The 24,473-nt window shown below is 50.6% G+C and overlaps 1 protein-coding gene across 2 annotated transcripts in view; it reads left to right on the top strand.

Moving 5' to 3' along the window:
- The first annotated feature begins 430 nt into the window (after nucleotides 1-430).
- Nucleotides 431-24,473, top strand: part of COL5A3 (collagen type V alpha 3 chain) — a 42,606-nt gene continuing 18,563 nt past the window's right edge. The window contains exons 1-32 of one of the 2 annotated variants that reach the window (XM_064280619.1): nucleotides 433-770; nucleotides 5,081-5,242; nucleotides 5,326-5,515; nucleotides 5,590-5,746; nucleotides 6,759-6,863; nucleotides 7,210-7,356; nucleotides 9,297-9,500; nucleotides 9,617-9,763; nucleotides 11,627-11,674; nucleotides 11,750-11,791; nucleotides 12,098-12,160; nucleotides 12,693-12,767; nucleotides 12,852-12,935; nucleotides 13,126-13,182; nucleotides 13,275-13,328; nucleotides 13,513-13,566; nucleotides 14,200-14,253; nucleotides 14,337-14,390; nucleotides 14,581-14,634; nucleotides 14,962-15,006; nucleotides 15,107-15,160; nucleotides 15,340-15,384; nucleotides 15,566-15,619; nucleotides 15,776-15,820; nucleotides 16,768-16,821; nucleotides 16,918-16,962; nucleotides 17,108-17,161; nucleotides 18,826-18,870; nucleotides 18,988-19,041; nucleotides 19,172-19,279; nucleotides 19,704-19,757; nucleotides 23,692-23,745. In XM_064280619.1, coding sequence (XP_064136689.1) covers nucleotides 683-770; nucleotides 5,081-5,242; nucleotides 5,326-5,515; nucleotides 5,590-5,746; nucleotides 6,759-6,863; nucleotides 7,210-7,356; nucleotides 9,297-9,500; nucleotides 9,617-9,763; nucleotides 11,627-11,674; nucleotides 11,750-11,791; nucleotides 12,098-12,160; nucleotides 12,693-12,767; nucleotides 12,852-12,935; nucleotides 13,126-13,182; nucleotides 13,275-13,328; nucleotides 13,513-13,566; nucleotides 14,200-14,253; nucleotides 14,337-14,390; nucleotides 14,581-14,634; nucleotides 14,962-15,006; nucleotides 15,107-15,160; nucleotides 15,340-15,384; nucleotides 15,566-15,619; nucleotides 15,776-15,820; nucleotides 16,768-16,821; nucleotides 16,918-16,962; nucleotides 17,108-17,161; nucleotides 18,826-18,870; nucleotides 18,988-19,041; nucleotides 19,172-19,279; nucleotides 19,704-19,757; nucleotides 23,692-23,745 — 2,550 coding nt within the window. In that variant the 5' untranslated portion in view covers nucleotides 433-682. Of the gene's footprint in view, nucleotides 771-5,080; nucleotides 5,243-5,325; nucleotides 5,516-5,589; nucleotides 5,747-6,758; nucleotides 6,864-7,209; nucleotides 7,357-9,296; nucleotides 9,501-9,616; nucleotides 9,764-11,626; nucleotides 11,675-11,749; nucleotides 11,792-12,097; nucleotides 12,161-12,692; nucleotides 12,768-12,851; nucleotides 12,936-13,125; nucleotides 13,183-13,274; nucleotides 13,329-13,512; nucleotides 13,567-14,199; nucleotides 14,254-14,336; nucleotides 14,391-14,580; nucleotides 14,635-14,961; nucleotides 15,007-15,106; nucleotides 15,161-15,339; nucleotides 15,385-15,565; nucleotides 15,620-15,775; nucleotides 15,821-16,767; nucleotides 16,822-16,917; nucleotides 16,963-17,107; nucleotides 17,162-18,825; nucleotides 18,871-18,987; nucleotides 19,042-19,171; nucleotides 19,280-19,703; nucleotides 19,758-23,691; nucleotides 23,746-24,473 lie in introns of both variants that reach the window. The other variant, XM_064280620.1, reaches the window with a different exon arrangement.

The following is a 24,473-nucleotide window of genomic DNA, read 5'->3' as shown; positions in this document are numbered from 1 at the left end:
TGGAATTTGGGTGGAGAGATGAGGGTTTGGGATAAGGCTGGAAACCCCATTGTGAGATCTGGGGTGAGGTTTGAAGTGAGATGGGGACCCCTTACTTGGAAGCCTGGGGGAAGGGCTTGGAGTGAGACTGCTAACTTCTATTGTGGTGTTAGGGGACTGAGGTAAGACAGGTGGGTAAAAGTTGGGGGCAAGGCTGGGACCTCATTTGGGGACCTGGGTGAGACAAAAATGATTTCGTATAAAGATGTACCCTCTATTTCCAGAGCCTGGATGGAGGCTGAAGGTCTGACTGAGGCTAAAACCTCCTTTGAGGGGGCCTGAAAGGGCTCGGGGTAAGTCTGGGACCCAAAATCTAGGGGTGGGTGGAAGAGATCCTCCTCCTCCTTCACTGTGGGGTGGGGCAAGAACCGCCCAGCTCCCGGCCCGGGGCGCCGCTCCAGCTGGCCAATCAGAGCTCAGCACAAACTTTCCCAACTCCCTCACCAGCTGTCAATTCCCCCCCACCCTGCCAGCTGTTCCTCCCGCCGGCGCTGGAGAGCAGGGCGAGGCTGTGGCGGGGTCTCGAGCAGTCTCCTCCAGTTCCCGAGTGCAGCCGGCCGACGGAGCGCGCTGAGCCGGTGGAGTCGCCGCGCTCCGCTGCGGCCCGTTCCGGTCGCTTGCCTTGCGTGTGGGCCCCGCGCGGATGGGGAGCGGCTGGGGCCTGGGCCAGCCGCGGGCCGGCCTCTGCCTGCTCTTGGCTGCGCTGCAGCTTCTGTTCCGGACGCAGGCTGGTGAGTCGGGAGGGAGGCGACAGGGCCCCAAGTGCGGGATCCAGCGAGGCCCCAAAGACGGGGTGGAATCGGGAATGGCGGCGTGCGCTTCGCTAAGGGCGAGCGTGTGGCTGCGGTGTGATGTGGGAACCGAGTGTCTAACTCTGGGCCACTTGTGGGTGTGACAGTTGCGGGGGTTAGGGATAAGCGCGGCGGTGTTTTACGCAGCAGGTATGTGGGAATGGTTGCAATTTATAGGGGTGTGCGTATGTGTACAGAGTTCTGTGTGTGGCCATTTGGGGTGAAACTGTGTTTCTGTGCTAGGGTGTGGGAGTTGTTGGTTGTATGAACGTGGGTGATTGTCGATTCCCTAGGAGGGTGTGTGGTTGTGCAATGTTGGGTGTGCAAGTGTGTCTCTGTGTGTGGTTGATTTTGAGAATAACTGTGTGTGTGTTAAGGGTGTGATTGTGTGGCTCGGGGTGACCCTATAAGGGGTGCGGTTGTGATTCTGGGCTGGAACTAGTTGCCTGTGAGGATGTAAGTGGCTGATTCTGAGGGTGATAGTGAGTGGGAGAAAGTGTGAGAGGGGCTATTCGGGGGTCCAGAGCTCCCTTTGCATCTTCCCTAGCGGCTTCACCACCATTCTCCCTCTTTACCCGCCATCCATCCTTCCCTCCATCTAACCACCCCACCCCCGCCCCGAGCTCCCCAGAGCCAGGATCAGCACCATGGACAGGGCCTCAGGAGGCCAGCAGTGAGGGGCGAGGCGGGGCGGGGCGGGGAGGGGGCGGGAGTGGAAGTTGCTCCCCGCAGCTGCGCGAGCCTTGGGTGTTTTTCCTGAGGAATTTCTCAGGGGCCCCCTAGGGGTCCCGGGGGCCTCCAGGCGGGTGAGTCAGCGCTGACGCATGCCCAGCTGTTAGCATCTGGCTAGAAGCCACACCCCGCCCTGCAAGGTTTGAGGTGGGGGGTGCCCCGGGTGGGGGTGGTTGTGATTCTTCAGGAGGTGGTTGAGCGGACTTCCCTGATCTGTAAGACCCCAGGCCAGGTCCTGCCTGAAAACCCAACAGGAGCACCCACCACCATCGCCTCCACCACCATCGCCATCTTTTCTCAATTTCTCTTGAGTCCGGGGAGGTGCCTGCCCATGTGGGTAATCCCAAATTAGCTTGTGCCCATTCCCACGCTCACACATGCACATGGTGTGCAGTCTCAGGCATCCACTCAGAATATAAGTCCCCTGGGATGCCAGGAATGTTAAACACCGATGTCTGCGCCCACACAACCCCATCGGTGACCCAGCACATGGTCACAGCTTTTGTCATCTTCCTACACTTTCAGGCTCTCACACATGTTCCCACAGGCACACATGCAAATGGTCAAGATTCACAGCCAATACCCTATTCCCTGCCTTGGTCACACTCTAACACATAACCACACGCCCCCATCACAAGCCACGGGCCATCACAGGCACAGATTCACCAGACTGCCCCATACGACCACCAGCTCACAGCCAAGACCTTGGCTCCCGGTCACACTGCTACACTTAGAAGCAACTGTCCCTAATCTCACCATCACAAATCAAATAAATACTTCCATACATTGACACATTAACAAATTATATGCCCAGCCATTCCCTGTTTCATTCAGAGTCACACATCCTTGCACGACCTTACACACTTAAACAATAGCACACACACACATCTGCATGCACACTCACACCCATGTGCTCCCACATACCTGGGGGATCCCAGCCATGTTGTAGCCTAATCCCTGCCTGCCTCCGTCCACATCTCAGACCCCACCCTGTGTGTCCCTGAGGCCCTGACCAGGACAGGCGAAAGTCTGTGAGGGAAGGGCAGCTTGGTCCCTGATAGACCCCCACCCCCTGGCCCTGCAGGCAGGACTCAATGCCTCTTGTGTGTCTCCTTGTCACGAAGCCAGCCATGAAAAGAAAGGGCAGTCAGTTTCTGAAAGGTCATTACAGAAGGGACACAAGATTGAAGCAGGAGGCATTTGGGTTAGATGCTGGAAAGGACTTTTTATGTATGAGTGAGCGGTGGTAGAGGGGAGACCCCTTCTCACTGCATAGAGGATGGGGTCTGGGTAGAGACAGCCTGAGAGAGCCACTCTGGGTCAGGTCAGGGATCACAGCTCTCTCCTGGGATAATGGTTCCATGGGGGAGTGACCTTGTGGTCAGCGGAGCCTGGGAGCCCAGATCTCAGCCCCAGGGGGCTCTAACCCAAATACCTCTTAATGATAGCCCAGCCACAGAACAAGCAATTAGAGACTGGGTCTGGTGGGCGGGGAGTGGAGAAAGAGTTGGGGAGGGCAGTAATCCACACAAAGAGATGGAGATAGAGAGCCCCAGAGAGAGTGAGAGGTCCAGAGATAGAAAGGTGCAGAGAGAGAGAGATGGAAGAACCAAAGAGATACCAAGAGACAGAGTCAGTGAGAGAGACAGTGAGAGTGAGAGCAAGAGAGAGAGAGTGAGACTGAGAGGCTCTGAGTTGGACACAGAGAGAGATCTGGAAAGACTGACAGAGAAAGTGGGACAGAGAGGGGGTGAGGAGGGGGAAGATGAGAGAGAAAGAGCTGGGTGGAGTTTGGAGCAAGAGGGAGTAGAGGTTAGAGTCAGGCTCTGTAGAGTGTAGTTAATGAAGGACTGGCAAGGGGGTCTGTCATCTGAGCCCCTATCTCTCCCAAGTCTGGCCCCCCACCCCAGCTCCCAATGGTGAGGTCAGCAGAGCCACCTCCAGGGGTGAGGTCATGGCAGATTTTGCAGAATCTGGCTCCTGCCAACAGGCTGGGTCAGGGGGTCAGTGGGACAGGAGGCTGGTGGGGGTGGGGGAGGGAATAAGGCAGGGGCTTTGGTCCCAGGGGAAGCCCCCACCCACCCCTGCCCAAGCCATGTGGTTCCACTTAGTGCTGGCTTGTCTGCCTGGGCTGGGCTGGTGGGCTGGCCTGGATTTGGATCTGGTTGGGCCAGACAAGTTCCTTCCTTTGCTGGGATGAGAGAGGGAGAGGGTCAGAGGAAGGAGGTCAAAGGGTTATCAGAGAGAGGTGGTCAGAAGGAGGAGGTCAGAAGTGTGATTAGATGGGGAGGTCACAGGGTAGTCAGACAGAGGAGACTGAGATAAGCAAAGGGAGGAAGTCAACAGGTAGTCAGAGGGAGAAGGCCAGAAGAGTAAATCAGAGAGAAGGCAGATAAAGGAGGTCTAAGGGGAATGTCAGAGGGAGGAGGTTGGGGTCAGGTAGAGGAAGGAGGTCATAGAAGATGATCAGAGGGGGAGGATTGTAGAAGTCAGTAGGAAAGGTCAGAGAAAGAGTGGTCAGAGGGGGAAGTCAGAGAGGTGATTCAAAGTGGTAGTAGTCAAAGGGAGGATATTGGAGGTTGTGGTGGTGAGAGAGAGGAAGTCATAGAAGATAATGGCCAAGAAGGTGGTCAAAGGAAAAAAGTCAGGGGAGGTGGTGATCAGAGGTCATGGGTGAAGGTGCTCGAAGGAGGAAGCTAGAGGGAGGAAGTCATAGGTAGAAGTTCAGAGGGAAGAGGTCAGAGGGGTTGATAGTCAGAGGGAGGAGACCTGAGGGAGGAAGAACATACTTAGGAGCCCTTCCTCTCCATGCCAGTTTCCCCTGGCAACAGGTTCAGATTACCCAGTAAACAAGGTAAGCAATGACTTAAATGTGCTTACTTACTAATAAGTAAGTAAGATTTGTACAGAAGCACAAGTAAACCTGTGCTCACCTTGCTTACTGGGTAATCTGTTCCTGTCAGGGATAGTAAATTTGAAAAGAGGCTTTGACTCTGTAGGAGGGTGCTGTGGGGGTGGCAGAGAGACAGATGCCAGCCATAGCTAGAAGCAGAATCTTTGATGTGATGAAAAATGTGAAATTGTTCACTGCAGATGATCTGGTAAGCATGGTAAACACTGTGCTTACCTTGCGTATTGGATAGTCCACCCCTGCCTGCCAAGGGGGCACCAGGCTCAGAAAGCAGCCCCAGAGAGCCTGTGCGGAGGAGTGGGGAGATGGGGACAGTCAGGCACTGGGGCTCTGGCCAGGAAGCTTTGATTCATCCCAGAACTAGGTCAGCTTTTTTTCTTACCAAACACTAAGGGGGAAAAAAAAAAGAAACAGAAGTCAACAGTCTGATGAGGCCGGAACAGCTGCGGGGTGGGGAGAGGGGGATGCTGGTTCCAGGCCTGTTCCTTTTTTCTGAGCCACAAACATGAAGAGGAACTGACTTCCCACCCCGCAACCTGAGCCACTCACATGGAGTCTGGGCTTGCTCTAACTGTCCTCCACCCCCTATCCCGGCTTCTCTCTGCAGCAGACCTGGTGGATGTACTGAAGGCTCTGGGCGTGCACAGAGGCCAGGCTGGGGTCTCCGAGGGGCCTGGCTTCTGCCCTCATAGGGCCCCAGAGGGAGACCGGGCATTCAGGGTGGGTAAGGCCAGCACACTGAGTGTCCCCACGTGGGAGCTCTTTCCAGGTGAGTCAGGGTGGGAGGGACTGGGGCCATCCTGGGAGCATGGGTTGTGCCACCTGAGCTGCCCCTTTCCCTCTGCCCACCAGATGGACAATTCCCTGAGAACTTCTCCGTGTTGGTCACTCTGCGGGGCCAGCCAGCCAGCCAGTCCATTCTTCTGTCCATTTATGATGAGACAGGTGCCCGGCAGTTGGGACTGGTGCTGGGGCCGGTGCTGGGCCTCCTAGGTGACCCTGTTAGTCCCCTTCCCCAGCAGGTCAACCTCACAGATGGCAGGTGAGTGTAGAAAGGGTGGGGGTCCAAGAAGGGGTGAGGTGAGAAGCACTTCCACTGAGGCTGTCCCTCTGTAGGTGGCACCGTGTGGCAGTCAGTGTGGATGGCAGAATGGTGACCCTGGTTGTTGACTGTGAACCTCAGCCCTCCATGTTGCACCAAGGACCTCGATCCATCAGCACAGCTGGACTCACTGTGCTGGGGACCCAGGACCCGGGGGAGGAGGCTTTTGAGGTAAAGGTTCAGCAACAGGGGAAACTGAGGCAGAGGACAGGACGGAATTTTGTCCACAACCTGAATCTGGAGAAGGGGTTGGGGAATGGGGAGATCTAGGTTCAGCGTAGTCCCAGGAAGCTAGGAAAGGGAGAACCATGCTTGAATGCATTGTCACGGTGAGGGTGTGAAGTTGTAGGGCCACAGAACTGTAAGTTGTGATGGTGCACACTTGGCCTGTTTCGGGAGGATAAGGTTGTGATGTCTGACTGTGAGGTGGACGCCTTTGCCTGTCACAGCAAGCATGGCTGTGATTTGCCTCTCTGTAATGGGTGCTGTGGTTATTGTGATGGTGTGTGATTGACAGAGGTGAATTACCCAATAAGCAAGGTATGTACGGGCTTCCTTGTGCTTATTAATCTGTGGTTCACAAAACTCATGTGAAATTGTGCACTACAGCTTAGTAAGTAAACACAGGTAAGTCCGCGTGTACCTTGCTTAACGTAAACTAGTGCTTACTGGTTAATCTGCCCCTGGTGATTGTATGGAGTGTGGTTGTGACATTGGGTACCAGCAAGGTGTGGTGTTGTGTAGCTGTGGGTGTGGGACAGCTCTGATTTTAGTGTGGTGGTGACTGTTGCCAGTGACTGTGCTGTGTGTGGTTGTGATATGTATCACCTCCAGGAGTCTGGGGACCTCGTTTATCTTCTTCCCTTCTTTATCCCTAGGACCCAGAAGGGCACTTGGCACATAGTAGGAGCTCACTATTTGCCTTAGAGTAAAGGAACAAATGTGGCCTTAATGTGACAGATGTTGTGGGGTGTGGTTTGTGGTTGTGTGACCCTGATAGAATTTTTCCTTCTCTCAGTTTCAGGGGGTAGAGGTGTTGCTGTAATGGGGCCAACCTCTCCCTATACTTAGGGTGCTCTGGGTGGAGAAATATCAAGCCTTGGTGCTGGGAGGTGGGCAGGTTATCCCAGGGAATGGGAGTCAGAGTCAGCCTGTGTCTCCCTTCTCCTACCCCCTACTCCAGGGAGATATTCAGGAGCTGCTGATATTCTCAGATCCTCAGGCTGCCTTCCAGGCCTGTGAGCAATACCTTCCTGGCTGTGACAACCTGGACCCCTCAGCCACAGCAGTGAGTGAGAGGCTGCGTTACTGCTGACCTGAGGCCACAGGCTGAGTCAGTTGGCTTCCAGGTCTCAGAAATGAGTGACTTCTGAACCCCAAGCACAGGGCTAAGTGACCTCTGACCTCAAATAGTCAGAGGCCTCCCTAAGTGACCCTTGACTCTGGGTGGAATGTATGATTAACCTTGACCCCAGGTCACAGGGCTGAATGAGCCCTGGCCTCAAAACGCAGGAACTGTGGACTCCTGTGAACCCCCTGCCAGCATGACCCCAGGTGACCTGAGTGATGGGGTTTCCACTAAGAGAGTGGGAAGTTGAAGAGGGCTCTGGACCTGATTGAGGCTTGCTTCCCAGGCCCCCCAGGATGAGCCAGAAACCCCTCCCCCTAGACGGAAAGGGAAGGGGAAGAAGAAAGGGCGTGGTCGCAAGGGGAAGGGTAGGAAGAAGAAGAACAAGGAAACTATGACTTCGAGTCCAACTTCTGCCTCCCTGGAGAACCAGGTAAGGAATCAGCGACCTCTCATCTCTGCTCTTTGACTGCCTGATGTCTGGCCTTTGATCACCTTTGGCTGACCTTTGGCTCTTCATACATGATCCCCACTTCTGGTCTCCGGTCCCTGATCTCTGCCTTCTCTTAGCCAATTGATGACTATGTGGAGATTGGTCCTATCTCAGGAGCTCCCCCAACTCTGCTCACCCCACTCTCAGTTCTGGGGGACATACTAAGATAAACCAAACCCAAACCCAAACCCGTTGCTCTTGAGCCAATTCTGACTCATAGCGACCCTATAGGACAGAGTAGAACTGCCACATAGAGCTTCCAAGGAGCACCTGGTGGATGTGTACTGCTGACCTTTTGGTAAAAAGTCATAGCACTTAACTACTACACCACCAGGGTTTCCATACTAAGATAAGTCACCTGGTTATTAGGGAGTTCTTGGTGGGGATCACTGTTTAGATGTCATTAGCTGGGGGGATGGACAATGGGCTCGTTAGTGTCATTGTTTGGAGTTCACAGCTTGGGGGTCACTGATGAGAGGTATTAACTGGGAGAGTCACTAATTAGAGGCACTACTTCACCTCACTGTTAGGAATTTCTAGCTGAGGGTCACTGTTGGGGGATATAAGATGAGATCAATCTTTGGGGCTTTACCAGTTGGGGTTCACTGTTGGAGGTCATTGATGGGGGGTGCTGTTGGTGTTACCAGTGTCACTAGGTTAGGGGTCATTCAAGGGAATCATTAATTGTGGGACTTCTTAGTTAAGGGTCATTGGTAGAGGGTTATTAGTTAGGAGGTGATTGATGGTAATTAGATGCAAGAATTACTGATTGGGGGTCATTGATTAGGGACACTATTTGGGTGACTTAGGTTATTCACTGGTTAGGGGATCACTGATTGGGGGAATAATTGATTAGGAGTCACTGATGAAGCTTATTAGTTGGAGGGTCACTTGTTACAGGCTGTTGCAGGGGATCACTGGTAGGGCTCATTGGTTGAGGACTAATTGGTTGGGGCCAATGATAGAGGTCATTAATTGGGGAACCACTGATGAGTCAATGGTTGTAGAAATAATTTGGTGGGGGCCATTCAAGTGGGTTATTATTTGGGAGTCAATGATTAGGGGTCCTTTGCATGGGTCACTGGTTTGAGGTCTTTAATGGAGTCACTGGGGATTATTTGTTGGGGGGGGTCACTGGTTGTGGGTCACTGATGGGGATCATTAATGAGGGGTCACTAGTTATAGAAATAATTGTTTAGGTGCCATTGATGTGGGTCATTAGTTGGGGTTAACTGGGTAGACGTACCAGGAGAGGTCACTGGTTAGGGGATCCTAGGTTGGAGGGGTTTCACTGGTTGCACTAGCTCTGCTCTCAGCACTTGTGGGGCAAAGAGGTTATGACTTCAGGCCCAGGGCACAGATGCCAGGAGCAACTGGCTCCGCCCCATCCTCCTCCACTGCCTCGGCCCCTCACCTGGGCCCCTACTGCCTTGACCCAGTTCCTCTGCAGCTGTCCAGACCAGGGAGCTGCCACTCCCTCTCTGACTTCGGCCTGGCTGGCTGACCGCTGAGCTCGCCTTGGGACAGGACATGTGGGATAGGCTTCCGGGAGTCTGGCCCTGAGTGCTGGACCTTGACCTTGACCACTGGACTCTGGAGCCAGTTCCCCTCTGTCTCCCAGGCTCTGGGACCAGACCCAGCCTTGCCTCTCCTCCACGCATAATGGCTGCCCCTGCTAGTTTCTCTGGTCCAGCCAGCACAACTTTGCCTTTGCCTCCACTGGCCAGACCCCTACCCCTACACCCTTTTGATGTTCCTTGGGAATCCTCTGTCCCCTTTCCTAGACTGGGAGCTCCCAGGGGCAGGGCCTGTCCCCTCCTTTGTCTTGATTACCTGACCCCTGCATCCCAGACCTGACACAACCTCTTTCCCTGCTCCAGACCTCTGCTGACATCCCCACGACAGCAATGCCGTCCCAAACTCTGCCTCTAACCCCCACGTCTCCTTTGGTCATCACCACCACTGTGTCTACTGCTGACATCCCCACGACAGCAATGCCGTCCCAAACTCTGCCTCTAACCCCCATGTCTCCTTTGGTCATCACCACCACTGTGTCTACTGGCCACAATGTCACCATTCTAGAGGTTGGTGGGAAGCGAACAGGGCTGGAATGGAATGCTTGGGATGGAGTGGGGCAAGGGGTTAGTAGCAGAAAATGAGGAGGTTAAGGTCAAATTTTTATATGTCCCAATGCCTTCAGGGGGGTCTGGACCCTGACAACGGAACAGAGCCAGAAAGCCTAAAGACTGAGGCACCCATGGAGGATGAGGAATCAGGTAGCCTCACCATGGGTCCCATCTTCCGGGCAGTGGAGCAGCCATCAAGGACCCAGTTCGAGATCTTTCCTGTGAGTCTGGGTAGCTGTGTTATGTGCAGGGGAAGGGACTCCTACCTGGATTCACACAGGATCACATTCTTTCTCTTGGCTTCTGTTTATCTTGTCTAGAATGCCTTCCTACCATCCCAGTACATTTGATAAATATTTATTGAGCACCAACAGTGTGATAGGCACTGCGCTCATGGCTGGCTCTGTGGGAAGAGTGATGAGTTTGGCTTTTAGTCTAAGCACGGTAGGAAGCCACTTATGATGGAATTTGATGTGATTTGCACTTTTAAAAGCTCCATCTGGCGGCTGAGTGGCAAGTGAACTGTAGGGGGAGCCAGAGCGGCAGCCGAGAAACCTATAGACTAAAAAAAGGTGAGAGAAAAAGTCCCTGCCTGGGTGGTGTGAATAGTTAACAGGCTTGGTTGCTAACCTAAAGGTTGGCGGTTTGAGTCCACTCACACGTGCCTCAGAAGAAAGGCCTGGCAATCTGCTTCTGAAAAATCAGTTATTGAAACTCCAGTGGAGCACAGTTCTGCTCTGACACACATGGAGTGGCCATGAGTTAAAATCAACTCAACAGCAATCAGTTAGGTGAGAGACAGCGGTGACCTGGAAGAGTGTGGTGGTGACGGGAATGGAAAGAAATCGGTGGATTTATGACACGCTCCATTTTGGCCTTGCCGCTGGTTGAAGAGCAAGATGCAAGGATGGCTGGGTAGATGCCCGGTGGGAATATTGATTAAGATGGGGAACCCAGAAGGAGAGAGAGATGGATAGTGTCCGGGATCCCTTTTTGCACATGTTAAATTGGAGACACCTGTTTAGCATCCTCATAGAGATGTCAAGTGAGTAGTTGGTTAGAAGATTCTGGAGTTCAGGATTCTGCTCCAGGCTGGAGATAAAGACTTGGGACTCATTAGTCAAGAAATGTCATCTTTAGCCTAAGGACTGGATGAAATTGCCCAAGAAAATAACACAGACAAAGGGGGAAATGGAGAACAGAATTTCAAATTCTCATGGAATCCAAACTTTACAGAGCTATGGAGGTTGGATGAACCCCTGAAAATATTGCCCTGAGGTAATCTTTAAACCTTAAACCAGAAATACTCCTTGAAGTCTTCTTAAAACTGAACACTAATTTAGTCTAACTAGTAAAGAAGGTGTGCCTTGAGCATGTACTCCTTTAAGTTCTATCTATTTGGGATCAGATTGACAACAGCAACTCCAAAGATTAGACTGGAACTTAGAAGCAAGCGAGTTTATGTGAATGGGGGAGGAACAACTTGGAAAAGGAGAGTGCGAACGGTTGCATAACTTGAAGAATGTAATCGATGTTGCTGAATTGTACATGTAGAAGTTGTTGAATTGGTGTATGTTCTGCTGTGTATATTCTCAACAACAGCAACAGAAATAAAACAAATTATAAAAAATAAATAATGCAGATAAAGAAGGGGACCCAGCTTCGGTATTAGACAGAGGAGGAGGTGAATAATCACGACTAGCTTACCCTCAGTGTTTTCTATATGCCAAATGTTGTTTTAACTCATTCGTCTTCATATGGGGTTTATATAATCATTATTCATTCACCAGCTTTACAGATGAGGCCAGTGGAATCGAGTAAGTTGCCCAATATCATCACTCAGCTAGTAAGTGGCAGATCCAGGATTAGGACTGGGGAGCCAGGCTCTAGAGTTCACACTCTTCACCTCAATGTAGCTTTGCCAGGTTGATGCTGGTTGAAGAAAGGATGGCAGAAGCAGCTCTGAGGGTGGTCCCTTCATGTGTGGGGAGAAGGTGTAGAAGATGAGTGTGAGGTTACGTTGCTATGGGTTCCATGATGGAGTTCCAAGGTTCACATCTCTTCTTTTCACTCCCCTTCTCTAGGTAGCTGGAGAGAAGGGAGCAAAAGGAGAGCCAGCAGTGATCGAACAGGTGAAGAGGCTTGGGGTTGGGAGGAGGTTGAGAAGCCTGGACTAGGATGGGGATCACACTCATCTCTCCATTCAGGGGCAGCAGTTTGAGGGGCCTCCAGGAGCCCCAGGACCCCAAGTAAGTCATGGTGGTGTTTCCCTTGTCTCGTCTTTCCCTTCCAGTTGAAGTGCTGTGTCCTTGGGGTGGGAGTTGGAGTGTAATGTTGCCTGATTGTTTAACATCTGAGGCTCAATGGATGAGTCAAAACAGGCACTGGAGTGTAAAATTGAGGGTTTAGTGTGTGTCAGTATAGCACTGAAGGCTCAGGGATGACTAATGGTGGAGTTGAGGGGCCAGTGTAGGTTCAGGGGCAGTAGCGGGTCAGATGTCAACCTGGCTCAAACCTTGGACTTCCTATGACCTCTGCTTCTTTGTCCCTAACAGGGGGCGGATGGCCCCTTGGGCCCTCCTGGCCCTCCAGGATTTCCTGGGGACCCTGGCCTACCGGTAAGAAACTCTCCCTGGGTGTGTCTGTTTGAGGAGGTGAGGTTTTAGATTGTAGAACTGAGGTTGGGAGCAAGGAGGTCTGAACATTGGTCTGAGGGCTGGGAGTGGGGACACTGTCCTGGGGCTCCAAGTGACCCCTCCTGCTGACCTCTCTCCCAATCCATGAATTATCTCTCTGGTTCCTTTTTTGTCTCTGAGCATTTATCCCCTGCTTTTCTCCCTCTGTCCATCTCTGTCTCTGAGTATCTTTCATTTCTGTCTTCCTCCTATGTCTCGGTACCTCTGTCATCTATCCTCTGCCTCCATCTCTTTGTCTGCCTTGGTCTCTGCCACTGTCTATGACTCTTTCTCCCTCCCTCTGTTTCTCTGTTGCCATCTTTCTCTCTGTCTCTTCCTGCCTCCCTCTCTCCATCTCTCTGCTTCCATCTTTCTCTGCCTCTCTCCTTTTCTGTCTTCCTCTCCCCCTCCATATCTATCTCTCATCTCTGTTTATTCCTACCTCCATTCTTTCCTCCTTATCTCTGTCTCTCAGGGCCCTGCTGGCCTCCCAGGGACCCCTGGCGTTGATGGGATCCGGGGTCTACCAGGCACTGTGATCATGATGCCGGTAAGAAGGAGATAGGGTGGCATAGACCTAGGGGGTGGAGTAGGCTTCTCCTTAGGGATTCCCTCACCATTAGTTGCTCCCCAGTTCCAGTTTGTAAGCAGCTCCTTCAAAGGACCTTCAGTCTCCTTCCAGCAGGCCCAGGCTCAGGCAGTACTGCAACATGCTCAGGTGATTGGGGAGATATTCAGCGGACTGATGGGAGAGGTCGTGGGAGGACAACTAGGAGAATGGCAGGGATGGGGGTTAAGAAAGGGCCGTCAGAATACAGGGGTGTATTTGTCTCCTGAACATGCCTTTGTGGGGAGTGTTGGGGGGTCTCGTAGGAGACCTGAGGCTCTTTTTCCTTTTGTATCTACAGCTCTCCATGAAAGGTCCCCCTGGTCCAGTGGGGCTCACTGGGCGCCCAGGCCCCATGGTGAGTAAGGAGGCTGCATGGAGGAGGGGGGTGTGTCAGTGGGGAGGGATCATCTCCTTCTAACTGAACTCCCTGCTCTTTCCTCTTCCAAGGGTCTCCCTGGGTATCCAGGTCTGAAAGGAGAGATGGGAGAAATGGGACTACAGGTGAGATTGGAGGGGCTAGGGACAGGATTGGATGGAAAGGGTCTTCCTCCAGGGCCAAATGATAAGGTGCTTGGTAGGGAAAGTGCCAAAGGGACTGAGGATACCCTCACGATTACTGCCTTCCTAGGGAATGACTTAAAATAAGTCTTTCCTCTTACTTATTCTCCTTTCCTTTCTTTCCTAGGGTCCTCGAGGCCTTCAGGGCCCCCCTGGTCCCACTGGCCGAGAAGGCAAGATGGTGAGTGACTTCTAGGTCTCCAGGTCGCCCCTTATACATCTCTTAACTCCCAACATGAGCCTTGGCACTATGCCCCAGGGTCTGTTGCTGTCATTGGTGGGATAAGAGCACTGAGGGAAGGGAATGGCTCCAGCTCTTTGAGTTTAAGACAAAGGAATTTGGCTGGGTCAGAGAGTCAGGAAGGACTTGCCAGAGGGAGTGATGCTTGGATTGACATCTGAATATAACCAGGTGAACAAGAGAGGTAAGAACATTCCAAGCAGAAGGAACAACATCTACAAGGGAAGGACCTGGCACATTGGAGGAAATAATGAACAAGATGCTTCCAAATAATTATACGTGCAATAGTTATAAGTACAATGAAGTTGGGGGTTCTTAATTTTGGTGATGGTGGTGGTTTGGATTAGAGCAAGGACACTGGGGATAAAGAATATTGGATGAGTTTGAGTTATATTTGGGAGATTAAATTGGTAGACAAAGGAGCCCCCAACCCAGGATTCTGCATGAAGAAGGTGCTCAGTGAATAGTATTAGGTATCTTGATGATGTTATTGATAATGTCATTGAGTCCCTAATCTTGGGTAGGATTAGAGGTAAAGTTGATCCTTGATCCTTGGGCACACCTCTTCCATAGGGCCGCTCTGGAGCAGATGGGCCTCGGGGCCTCCCAGGGGACACAGGACCCAAAGTAAGTGATGGGGCCAGGATTGGGACTTGGGGGAAACTGTCAGGATCAAAGGTTTGAGGTTCATCTGCTGTCTCCTTGGACAGGGTGACCGAGGGTTTGATGGCTTGCCAGGGCTACCTGGTGAGAAGGGCCAAAGGGTGAGTGTGTGAGTCCATCCCGCATACCCAAGTTCCCCTCTTAACTTCCATGCCCTACTTCCCATCCCCAGTGTCAGAACCTTGATCCCTGTGTCCAGGTTCTCACCCCTCATGCCTGAGCTACTTTCTTGGGTGGCTGGAATTCACACCCACCTTTCCACTCTGAATTCCCCTCTGTTCCCCACTCTAGGGTGACTTTGGCCATGTTGGGCAGCCTGGTCCCCCAGGAGACGATGGTGATAAAGTAAGTTTGGAGGAGAGTTTGGGGAGACATTGGAGGCTAGGAAGCCAGAAAGAGTCAGAGAGGAGTAGAACAGTCAAGGGGTTGGATGCAGGATGAGGGGCCACATGGAGGATCAGGAGGCTTGAGGGATATTTTTGGAGTTAGGAGGTGAGACTGGGGACTGCGGGATTAGGGTCAGGGACCAGAATGGCATCACATGTGCTCTGTCTGCTGGATCCTGCCTCAAGCTCTGACTCAGATCCTCTGGGAGGGGCTGTCCAGATGAGGGAAGGTGGTTTTCTGAGGGTTGTGTCTCCCTCCTCTTCAAGTGATGACGCTTTTCCACAGGGAGCACAGGGACCTCCAGGGCCCACTGGCCAGGCTGGGGAGCCGGTGAGTATCAGGGACCCCTGTACTGCTTGTCTGGTCTAGGGGAGAGAGTCAGGACAGGGACTGGTGGTGATGCTGAGATAATGCTTCTACTTCCTTGCAGGGTCCTCGAGGACTGATTGGCCCCAGGGGCTCCCCTGGCCCCCCAGGACGCCCGGTGAGATGTCGCTCTCTCTGCACACTTGCCTGTGTTTTTCTCGCCTCTCTCTCCTCTGCATGTCCATTTCTGTTCCCTGGTTTCTCTGCCCACTCACCTTTCCACTTGCGCTTCTTTGTGTCTCAGACTTGGGTCCTGTTTTTCTCCCAGTCCTGGTCTCACACCTTGTCTTCCCACAGGGTGTAGTTGGAATTGATGGTGCTCCAGGTGCCAAAGGAAATGTGGTATGTGTCCTACCCTCCGACCTCTGACCCTTTTGGACACCCTGGCCCCATGACACTTTACTGATCCTTTTTTTCCCCCTGTGAATATCCATATCCTTGTCCACTCTCATGACCCCCATTTCAACTTCACTAACATCTCAATACCTTGAACCCTTCCACTGAACAATTACTTTCTCCCTAGGGCCCTCCAGGAGAACCAGGCCCTCCAGGACAACAGGGAAACCCTGGGTCCCAGGTTTGAGCTATCTTTCCCAATAATGGGAGGGAGAGGGGGAAGATGGTCAGCCAAGGCCTTAGGTGAGCCACAGTCTTCCCAGCCTCGGAGGTTACTGCCCCTTTCTCATGCCTTCCCTTACTCTCTCTCTCTCTCTCTCTTTTTTTATGTCTCTAGGGAATTCCTGGACCCCAGGGACCCATTGGCATTCCTGGGGAGAAGGTGAGTGACAGCTTTACCTATGACTCCCTCATGTCAATGCTCCCTTTAGCTCTGTCTCCAGGAAAAGCTCCCCTCCAGGACCTTTCCATTAGCTCTGAGGCTAATAATAAATTGCAGCATTCCCTAAACAAGCCCAGAATTACAAAGTGTCATTGTTGGGGAAGGATAGATTGCAAGAATCAGAAACTCACCAAGGCCAGCTCACATAAACAGATACTGTCAGATTAAAGGGAAAGCCACAGGAGCCTGTCATAGAAAGCATTACCATGGCTCAGGTGACAGAACAGCCCTTTGTCTGGGGCCCTATGGTGTCATCTTTGTTCCGCTGCCCATCTGTTTCCATCTCTCCAGGAAGATATGCTTCTTTCTGCACACACTTTAGTTTGTCCTCACCTGCACCTTCTATTTCTATATGAGTCTATACTGCCTCTTCACCATTTCAGGCCCCAGCTTTGCATGACCTTGTAGTTTCAAATCCATATGATAATAGTTTCTGTGTCTCTTAGCTCAAAATCTCAGGAAAGAATCTGATTGGCTTAGCTGGGCCAAACTGCCCACTTCTGGGCCTGTCAACTGTTTGCAGGACACAGGGGTCCCCTCATGCTGTTTAGGTCTATCCCTTTTCAGTGGGAGCTGTGGGTAGGAGGCATTTCTAAAGAAAGGGGTGTGGCTGAGAATCCCACACCCCAACATGTCTGTCACACTGCTGTTACATCCCTTCTCTCAACCCTCCTAGAGGCAGAGATTTCTGAAGCTCGGAAATGGAAGGGGGGCTTATCCAGGGTCACACAACAGGTCTGGGCAGAACTGGGGATAGATTTCCTGAGTGCTGGGATCTGCTTGCTCTCTAACCTTGAAGTAGCTGCATGTCTAAGTAGAGCTGTTTCTAATGGAGTGTGGGGCTCTGAGACCCTCCATCTCCCCCCTCATTGTTCATCTTCTTTCAGGGTCCCCCTGGGAACCCAGGAATTCTAGGTCTCCCAGGAGCTGATGGCCCTCCGGTGAGAACTGGGAGCTGGGAGAAAGAGAAAGGATTGGCTTGTGAATCTGGATAATAAATCTAGGTCCCTGAATAATTTAAAATGTTTATTCTCTAGGGTCACCCAGGCCATGAGGGCCCCATGGGAGAAAAAGGGGCCCAGGTGAGTAACCTAGGGAGAGGTTGGATTGGGGATGAGGGTCGGTAGGCAGAGCCAGGAGTCAGGAGGTCATAAGGGGAGAGAGGGGAGAGCATTGAGAACTTGGAGGGGGGAGGACAGGATGGCACTGACCTTATCTCCATCTCAGGGTCCACCAGGGTCAGCAGGCCCTTCGGGCTATCCTGGACCTCGGGGTGTGAAGGTAGGTGGTACTTGGGGCCTACAGGTGGGGATGATTCATCAGTGGTTTTAGGAAAACGGCTTCATCAGAATTTCTGAGTATGTGGAGAGAGGAATTAGCCTGCCACACAAGAAGTGTGTCTTGTGTCTGAGCTACAATATACAGAAATGTATGTTACTTTGGAGCTAAACAGCCAAAGGACAGCATTACAGTGTAGTTACAATCAGTTGCCTTGTATTTGATAACAGCTTGGCCCCTTAAAGGCTGAACACAATTTTACCGTAAGCACACAAGCCACGTGGGAGAAGGATGTGGCAGTCTCCTTCCATAAAGATTTACAGCCTTGGAAACCCTATGGGGCAGTTCTACTCTGTCCTATAGGGCCACTATGAGTCAGAATCAACTTGACAGCAGTGGGTTTGATTTTGGTTTTACACAAGCCACATCATAGTCAGGTCAGCGCATTGTAGCTAAGTGAAGGGCTGTGCTCTCACCCTAGCCCAGAGCCACATTGTTTTATAAGCACAGTGATGCTGAGACAAATCAAGAGCTGCACTGTGGCTCAATAGATCTACACTGTTGATCAAGGGCAGGGACGTTAGGGCTAAGTCCAGTAACATGTAGCCAACTACGGATACAGGTTACCTGTGGTCTAACAACAGTTTTGTGGTAGCCAGGAACTGACTCCTCACATTTTCACTTTGTAGGCAAGCTTAATTACACTCTAATCAAACAACAATAACAAAACCAACCCCGTTGCCCTCAAGTCGATTCTGACTCACAGAGACCCTAGAGGACAGAATAGAACTGCCCCATTGGGTTTCCAAGGAGCGGCTGGTGCATTCAAACCGCCAGTCTTTTGGTTAGTAGCTGAACTCTTAACCACTGCGCCACCAGGGCTCACTCTAATCAAGGAAGCGGCTAAATTGCAGCTGGCCACAGGCCTGCTGTTGTCCAAACTTAGAGTTATATTCTAGCCAAGCATAGTTACATATCACTTAAGCCTGTGTTATAGTTGAATCCACTTATGTAGTAGCCAAGGTCAGATAACAAGCTTAGTTACATTGTGGTTCAGTGAATTGCACTGTGTCTGGACACAGATGTGCTATTGTCCAAACACATAGTTATATGGTATCCAAGTACAATTTCATCGGAGTCTCTGAGCTCAGTTATGTTGTATCCAAGTGCAGTTTTCCCTGTGGCCTAAGTCCAACGTTTGGTGTGAGTGGAGCCCAGACTTGCGCTGAGCAGTCACACTGTAGCCAAGCATAGAGTTGCGGGGTTGCCAAGCACAGAGTCTCATTGTAGCCAGCACAATGGGAAACATTCCTTTGCTTTTAGAATGAGACTGGAGCCCGGAATGTTCATCTTCTTTCTCCTGCCAGAAGGAGCTGTGGACACAGTGTCCCTGGGAGACGGGAATTAGTTACTTGGAAATTTGGCCTTCCCTGCACACCCCCACACAAATGACCTTGGAAGGCTGCCTGTTGGAAGGGAGGGGGGAGGCAGACTCTTGCATACCACACCAGCAGGCTTTGGGGAAAAGTTATTTCCTCTGAGGCTGCCCCAACCCCATCATAGTCCAGTGTCCTCTTGGGACTGTTCTGGCTGATTTGGGGCAGGGAGGCTAAGTTTGGGGCCTTTCTTAAGCAGGGAAGGAGCTTGAGTGCTTTTTTATTTCTCAGGGCACCTCTGGCAACCGAGGCCTCCAGGGGGAGAAAGGAGAGAAGGTGAGAAGGAAGGGGCTTCCATGTGGGAGGAGCGGAGGGGAACCTTAGTAATGGGACCCTGGTTGTACCCCTTCCCTGAGGCCCTGGCCTCTAACCTCTGTGTTCTCTTCCATCCAGGGAGAGGATGGCTTCCCAGGCTTCAAGGGTGATGGGGGGCTTAAAGGTGATAGGGTAAGATGAGCTTCTGATGAGAGGTCTTGTGTGTCTAGGGGGCTTGGGGAAGGCAGGGAGGGGGTGAACTGGGGCTAAGGGAGCAGGAGTGACAATGTGACTGACATCAGGGCCTCTCCTTTTATTCCAGGGGCACCCCGGACCCCCAGGTCCTCGGGGAGAGGATGGCCCTGAAGGGTTGAAAGGGCAGGTGGGGCTGGCTGGCGAGGAGGGGCCCCCCGGCTCAGCTGGGGAGAAGGTAGAGGACCTTGGTCACCCTCTCCACTCTCCACCCTCCAGTTAGCTTTCCATCTGGCAGCTATCATGTTCCCAGCCCTTTGCCTTCTGACCTCTGCCCTTTCACGTCTGACCTCAGGAGGCTGCTAATACCCTTGTCATCTTTAACTCCTCGGCTCAGGTTATAGAGCAATTCCACGCACATTATCTTATTTTTATCCCCACAGCCACATGTAGTAGGAGTTTCTATCCTCATTGTACAGACAAGGAAACTGAGAATTGAAGTGGTTGAATTACCTGCCCAAGGACAGGTCCCCAGCAGGCAGGAGTCAGGACTTGAACTCACATTCCTCTGACCCCCACCCCCATGCCACAGCCATCCCCGACCTTTTCCCTCTGATGTCCAGACTACAATTTCTGACCTTTGCTCCATTATCTCTCTGCAGGGCAAACTTGGGCTGCCGGGTCTCCCAGGTTACCCAGGACGCCCAGGCCCTAAGGTAAGAGGTGGAGGGATTTGGGCTGGACAAAGGCAGGGTTCAGAGGCTGCTTAGCATCCAGAGACCCAGTCTGGTCATTGAGAGATGGTATAATGTGTGGGCTGAGGCATAAGTCCGACCTGGGCTCAAATACCCTCCCCTTTACTTGCCATGTGACCTTGGCAAGTCTCTGATACCAGGTCCTCAGCTGCAAAATGGGGATACCAGTAGTATCTACCTCACCTATTATAATAATGCCGATGATGCTGATAATGAAACTATACGATCCTTCTTATTTGGTGTGATTAAGGTTGGTTCATCAGTTAAGGAGGAGAATCATAAAAAAGTATATCTCTGACATAAATTATTTATGCAAAGTATACTTACATAAAAATGTACATCTGTTTGCCAATATTTTGATGAATAGGGCTACTGATTAGATTCAGCTTTCTTGCTTAACCACACCCATATTACATCATTGGTGATTTCTGTTTGTAAAAAGTGGGACAGAACTAAGGCACTTGGGAAGAAATCTGAGTGCAGAATCCTCCCGGAGATCCATACTTCAACCCTTTTGATCCGGTGCAGTTCTCTTGCCCACACCTAATTTGATGGCTTTTTTTTTTTTTTTTTTGTGCTTTAGGAGAAAGCTTACTTGCAAATTACTCTCTCACTCAAAAATTTATACACAGATTGTTTTATGACATTGGTTGCAATCAATCCCTGCAATGTGTCAGCACTCTCCCCATTTCCCTTTACACCCCAGGTTTCTCGTGTCCATTGGTCCAGTTTTCCTGTCTCTTTCTGCCTTCTTGTCTTTGCTTTTGGGCAGGTGTTGCCCATTGTTGTTGTTGTTGTTAAGTGCTGTTGAGTCATTTCCCACACATAGCAACCCTGTGTACAACAGAATGGAACACTGCCCGGTCCTGTGCCATCCTTATGATCATTATGCTTGAGCCCATTGTTGCAGCCACTGTTATCAATTCATCTCGTTGAGGGTCTTTGTCTTTTTTGCTGACCCTCTACTTTACCAAGCATGATGTCCTCCTCCAGGGACTGATCCCTCCTAATAACATGCCCAAAGTATGTGAGACGAAGTCTCATCATCCTAAGGAGCATTTTGGGTGTAGTTCTCCCAAGATAGTTTTTTTCTTTCTTTCGGCAGTCCATGGCATATTCAATATTCTTCACCAACACCATAATTCAAAGGCATCAATACTTGCTCATTTGGTGACAGCAAATTTTTAAGTGACTTCCTCTTATATCTGATCTTTTCTATTTAAGGGAGCCCCTGGGTGGTGCAAATGGTTAACACACTTGGCTGCTAACCAAAAGGTTGGCAGTTTTTGAGTCTACCCAGAGGCACCTCGTAACAAAGGCCTGACAATCTACTTCCAAAAAATCAGCCATCAAAAACCCTCTAGAGCACGGTTCTACTCTGAAACATGTGGAGTCACTATGAATCAGAGTCAATTCAATGGCAACTTTTTTTTTTCCTATATAGCTGAATTTTTTTTTTTTTTTAGATATTTTATTGTGTTTTTGGTGAAGGTTTACAAAGCTGTTTATGCTCCCATTCAACAATTTCTACACAAGTTGTTCAGTGACATTGGTTACATTCTTCACAATGCGTGAACATTCTCATTATTTTTGTTCTAGTTATTCCATTTCTATTAATCTAGTTTCCTTGCCCCCTTACACTCTCATCTTTGTTTTAAAGTAATTGTTGACTGTTTGGTCCCACATATGTGATTTTTTTTTTTTTTAAAGCATCACAGTATTTACAGGTGATATTCATCATTTTTTGAGCCAATTTGTTATTTAGCTACAAGGTGACCCCAGGGGTTAGTTTCAGTTCAAGGTTTGAAGAGTATCTCAGAGCAGTAGTCTTGGGGAGTCCTCCATTCTCAACTAGTCCAGTCTAGTAGGTCTTTTTTTTTTTTTGGAATTTGGGGTTCTGTTCTACATTTTTCTCCCATTCTATCAGGGCCCATCTATTGTGGCCCTGATTAGAATGGTTGATAGTTGTAGCTGGGCACCATCTAGTTCTTCTGGTCTCAGGGTGGATGAGGCTGTGGTTTCTATTTAATGTAGCTATGATAGATATCTTTCTTTTCTTTTTTATATTGCACCAGTTTTTGCAAAATTTCATTAAATCATGTGACTCCAATAGCAAGTGCAACTGACATAAACAAGTTTGGGAATAAACTCAAGGTACCATAGCTAAGTATATAAGCCCAAACTATGGAAGCTAAAAGTTTATGGGAGTTTAAGAAAGAAACCTCCTAGCCAAGACCAATCGGAGAATCTTAGGCATCGAGCAATGTGTTTTACAGGAGGCATAGTGTGTCAATTAAGTGGAGGTCAGCAATTAAAACAATAAATAACAACAATGGCAGCTAACATCTCTTGAGCCCGTACCACATGTTAAACACCATGCAAAGTGCTTTCTATGTATCATTCTATTTAACCCTCGCCAAAACCTTGGGAGGGTTAAATATTCCTAACCTCAGGTTAGGAATAAGGAAACTGATGCTCAGAGAAGTGAAGCTACTTGTACAGAACCACACAGCTAGTCTGGCGGTGGGTCTGGAATTCAGACTCCCATGATACAGGCAAAGTCCTTGGCATGGTGTTGACCAAAAGTAGGTAGGTGTCCAGGGAAGGGAGATTTTGATCTATTGCAGAAGTAGTCATATTACCAGGCATGGCTGGTAAAAATTGAGTCATCAATAATAAGATATTAGTATTAGCAAGGCCGTGTGTGTGTGTGTGTGTGTATGTGTGTGAGTGTGTGCAGGACCCTTGAAGAGCACAGGGGCCGTGGGGCCCCCAGATGGGAAGGAAGGGGAGAGGACCTGGAATGGGCATTCAGGCTGGACACCACCACAAACTTGTTGGGTAACTTGGGCAGTGTCTCTCCTGAACTGGACTCATTCTGTATGGTGAGGTGGGTGATAGGCTATCAGATCCCTTTGATGTCTTCTGCCTTGTGTGAGGACGGTCCCATCTAGGTGGACAGGACAATATAGGCTGGAGTTATTTAGGTAATGTATATTGAGTAAGCATCAGCTAGGCAGTGATGGCTCAGTGGTAGAATTCTTGCCTTGCATGTGGGAGATCTGGGTTCGATTCCTGGCCAATGCACCTCGTGCACAGCCATCACCTGTCGTCAGTGGAAGCGTGTGTGTTGCTAAGATGCTGAACATATTTCAGGGGAACTTCCAGACTCAGGTGGACTAGGAAGAAAGGCCTGGTGATATACTTTGAAAAGCAGCCAGCAAAAACCCTACAGATCCCAATGGTCCAATCTTCAACGAATGATGGGGCTGACTCAGAGCTGGGCAGCATTTCATTCCATCGTGCGTGGGGTTGCCATGAGTTGGGGGCTGACTTGATGGCAGCTAACAACAAACAATAGGCAGTGGGAAATAGGACCAGCGGACTATGTCCTAGTGGGAAAGACCAACATTCACTAAGCAAGCAAGTGACCAAGGTCATTTTAGTACAAGTATCATGGGGAAAACAAAAGAGGACAATGTGATCAACAGAGGGTGACTTGGAGGACATGTGGTTAGGATGGTGGCAGAAGGCCTCTCTAAGGAGGTGACATCTGAGTGAGCTCTAAATGGTGAGGAGGCTGGTCTTGTGGAATCCTGGGAGAAGAGCATTTTAGGCAAAGGCAGCAGCCAGTACAAAGGCCCTGAGGCAGGAGTGTACTGGTGTGAGGAGGCCAGTGCGGCTGTAGTGGAGTGAGTGAGGGGGCAGAGTGGGAAGAGATGAGGGCAGAAGGCTGCCTTGGAGGAGGCTGGGGCTGGAGGGACCAAGGAAGCTTCTGGAGTCAGTGGCCTGGAAAAGGCCTCAAAGGATAATGTGGCTGGACTGGGTGAGGGGCTGCTCTACCTGTTGCCACTGCCTTACCCTCATCTCTCCTCTTCTGATATTCTCTACTCAGGGATCTATTGGGTTTCCCGGGCCTCTGGGTCCCGTAGGAGAGAAAGGAAAGCGGGTAAGTTGTGATCCAGGGCCAGGGGAGAGGGAAGGTCCTGCCTGAGGGCAGCGTGTGTGTCTATGCTTGGAAGCACCTGCACACATGCATATTCATGTGTTAATGTAGCATACATGTAGGGTATCACACACTACATGTAGGGTATTGCCATGGATATGTCTGTGAGACCAGGTGTGCAAGTGTACAGCAAATGTCTATCAGATCAGATGGGGCCTGGGTGCTGCTGCCTGCAGGCCTGTGTCTGGGCGAACAAGGCCACGGACCTGCATGTATGTGTGTCACATAGGCATGTGAGGGGCAAGTACACATGTGTGAAAGGATATGAACATACACATATGTACATGTACTTCTGTGTACAGTGAGTGGGTGTGTACACATACATGCGTGTGTTGCTATGTGTATATTGTGACTGTGTGTAAATGGACACTGGGTATATGCTCATGGGTATATGCATATTGGAATCCCTGGGTAGTGCAAATGGTTAATGCACTCAACTGCTAACCAAAAGATTGGAGATTGAAGTCTACCCCGAGGTGCCTCGGAAGAAAGGCCTGGAGATCTACCTCCAAAAATTTTCAGCCATTGAAAACACTATAGAATGCAGTTCTACTCTGCACAGATGGGGTTACCATGAGTTAGAATCGACTCGATGGCAGCTGGTTGGTGTGTTTATCAGGACTATACCCTCATATGAACCCAAGCATCTATGTGTTCACACTGTGTACACA

The sequence above is a fragment of the Loxodonta africana genome, chromosome 3 (assembly GCF_030014295.1).
Source record: "Loxodonta africana isolate mLoxAfr1 chromosome 3, mLoxAfr1.hap2, whole genome shotgun sequence".
Classification (NCBI taxonomy): domain Eukaryota; kingdom Metazoa; phylum Chordata; class Mammalia; order Proboscidea; family Elephantidae; genus Loxodonta; species Loxodonta africana.
The sequence above is the reverse complement of the archived record's forward strand: the minus strand, read 5'-3'. Positions and strand labels throughout refer to the sequence as shown.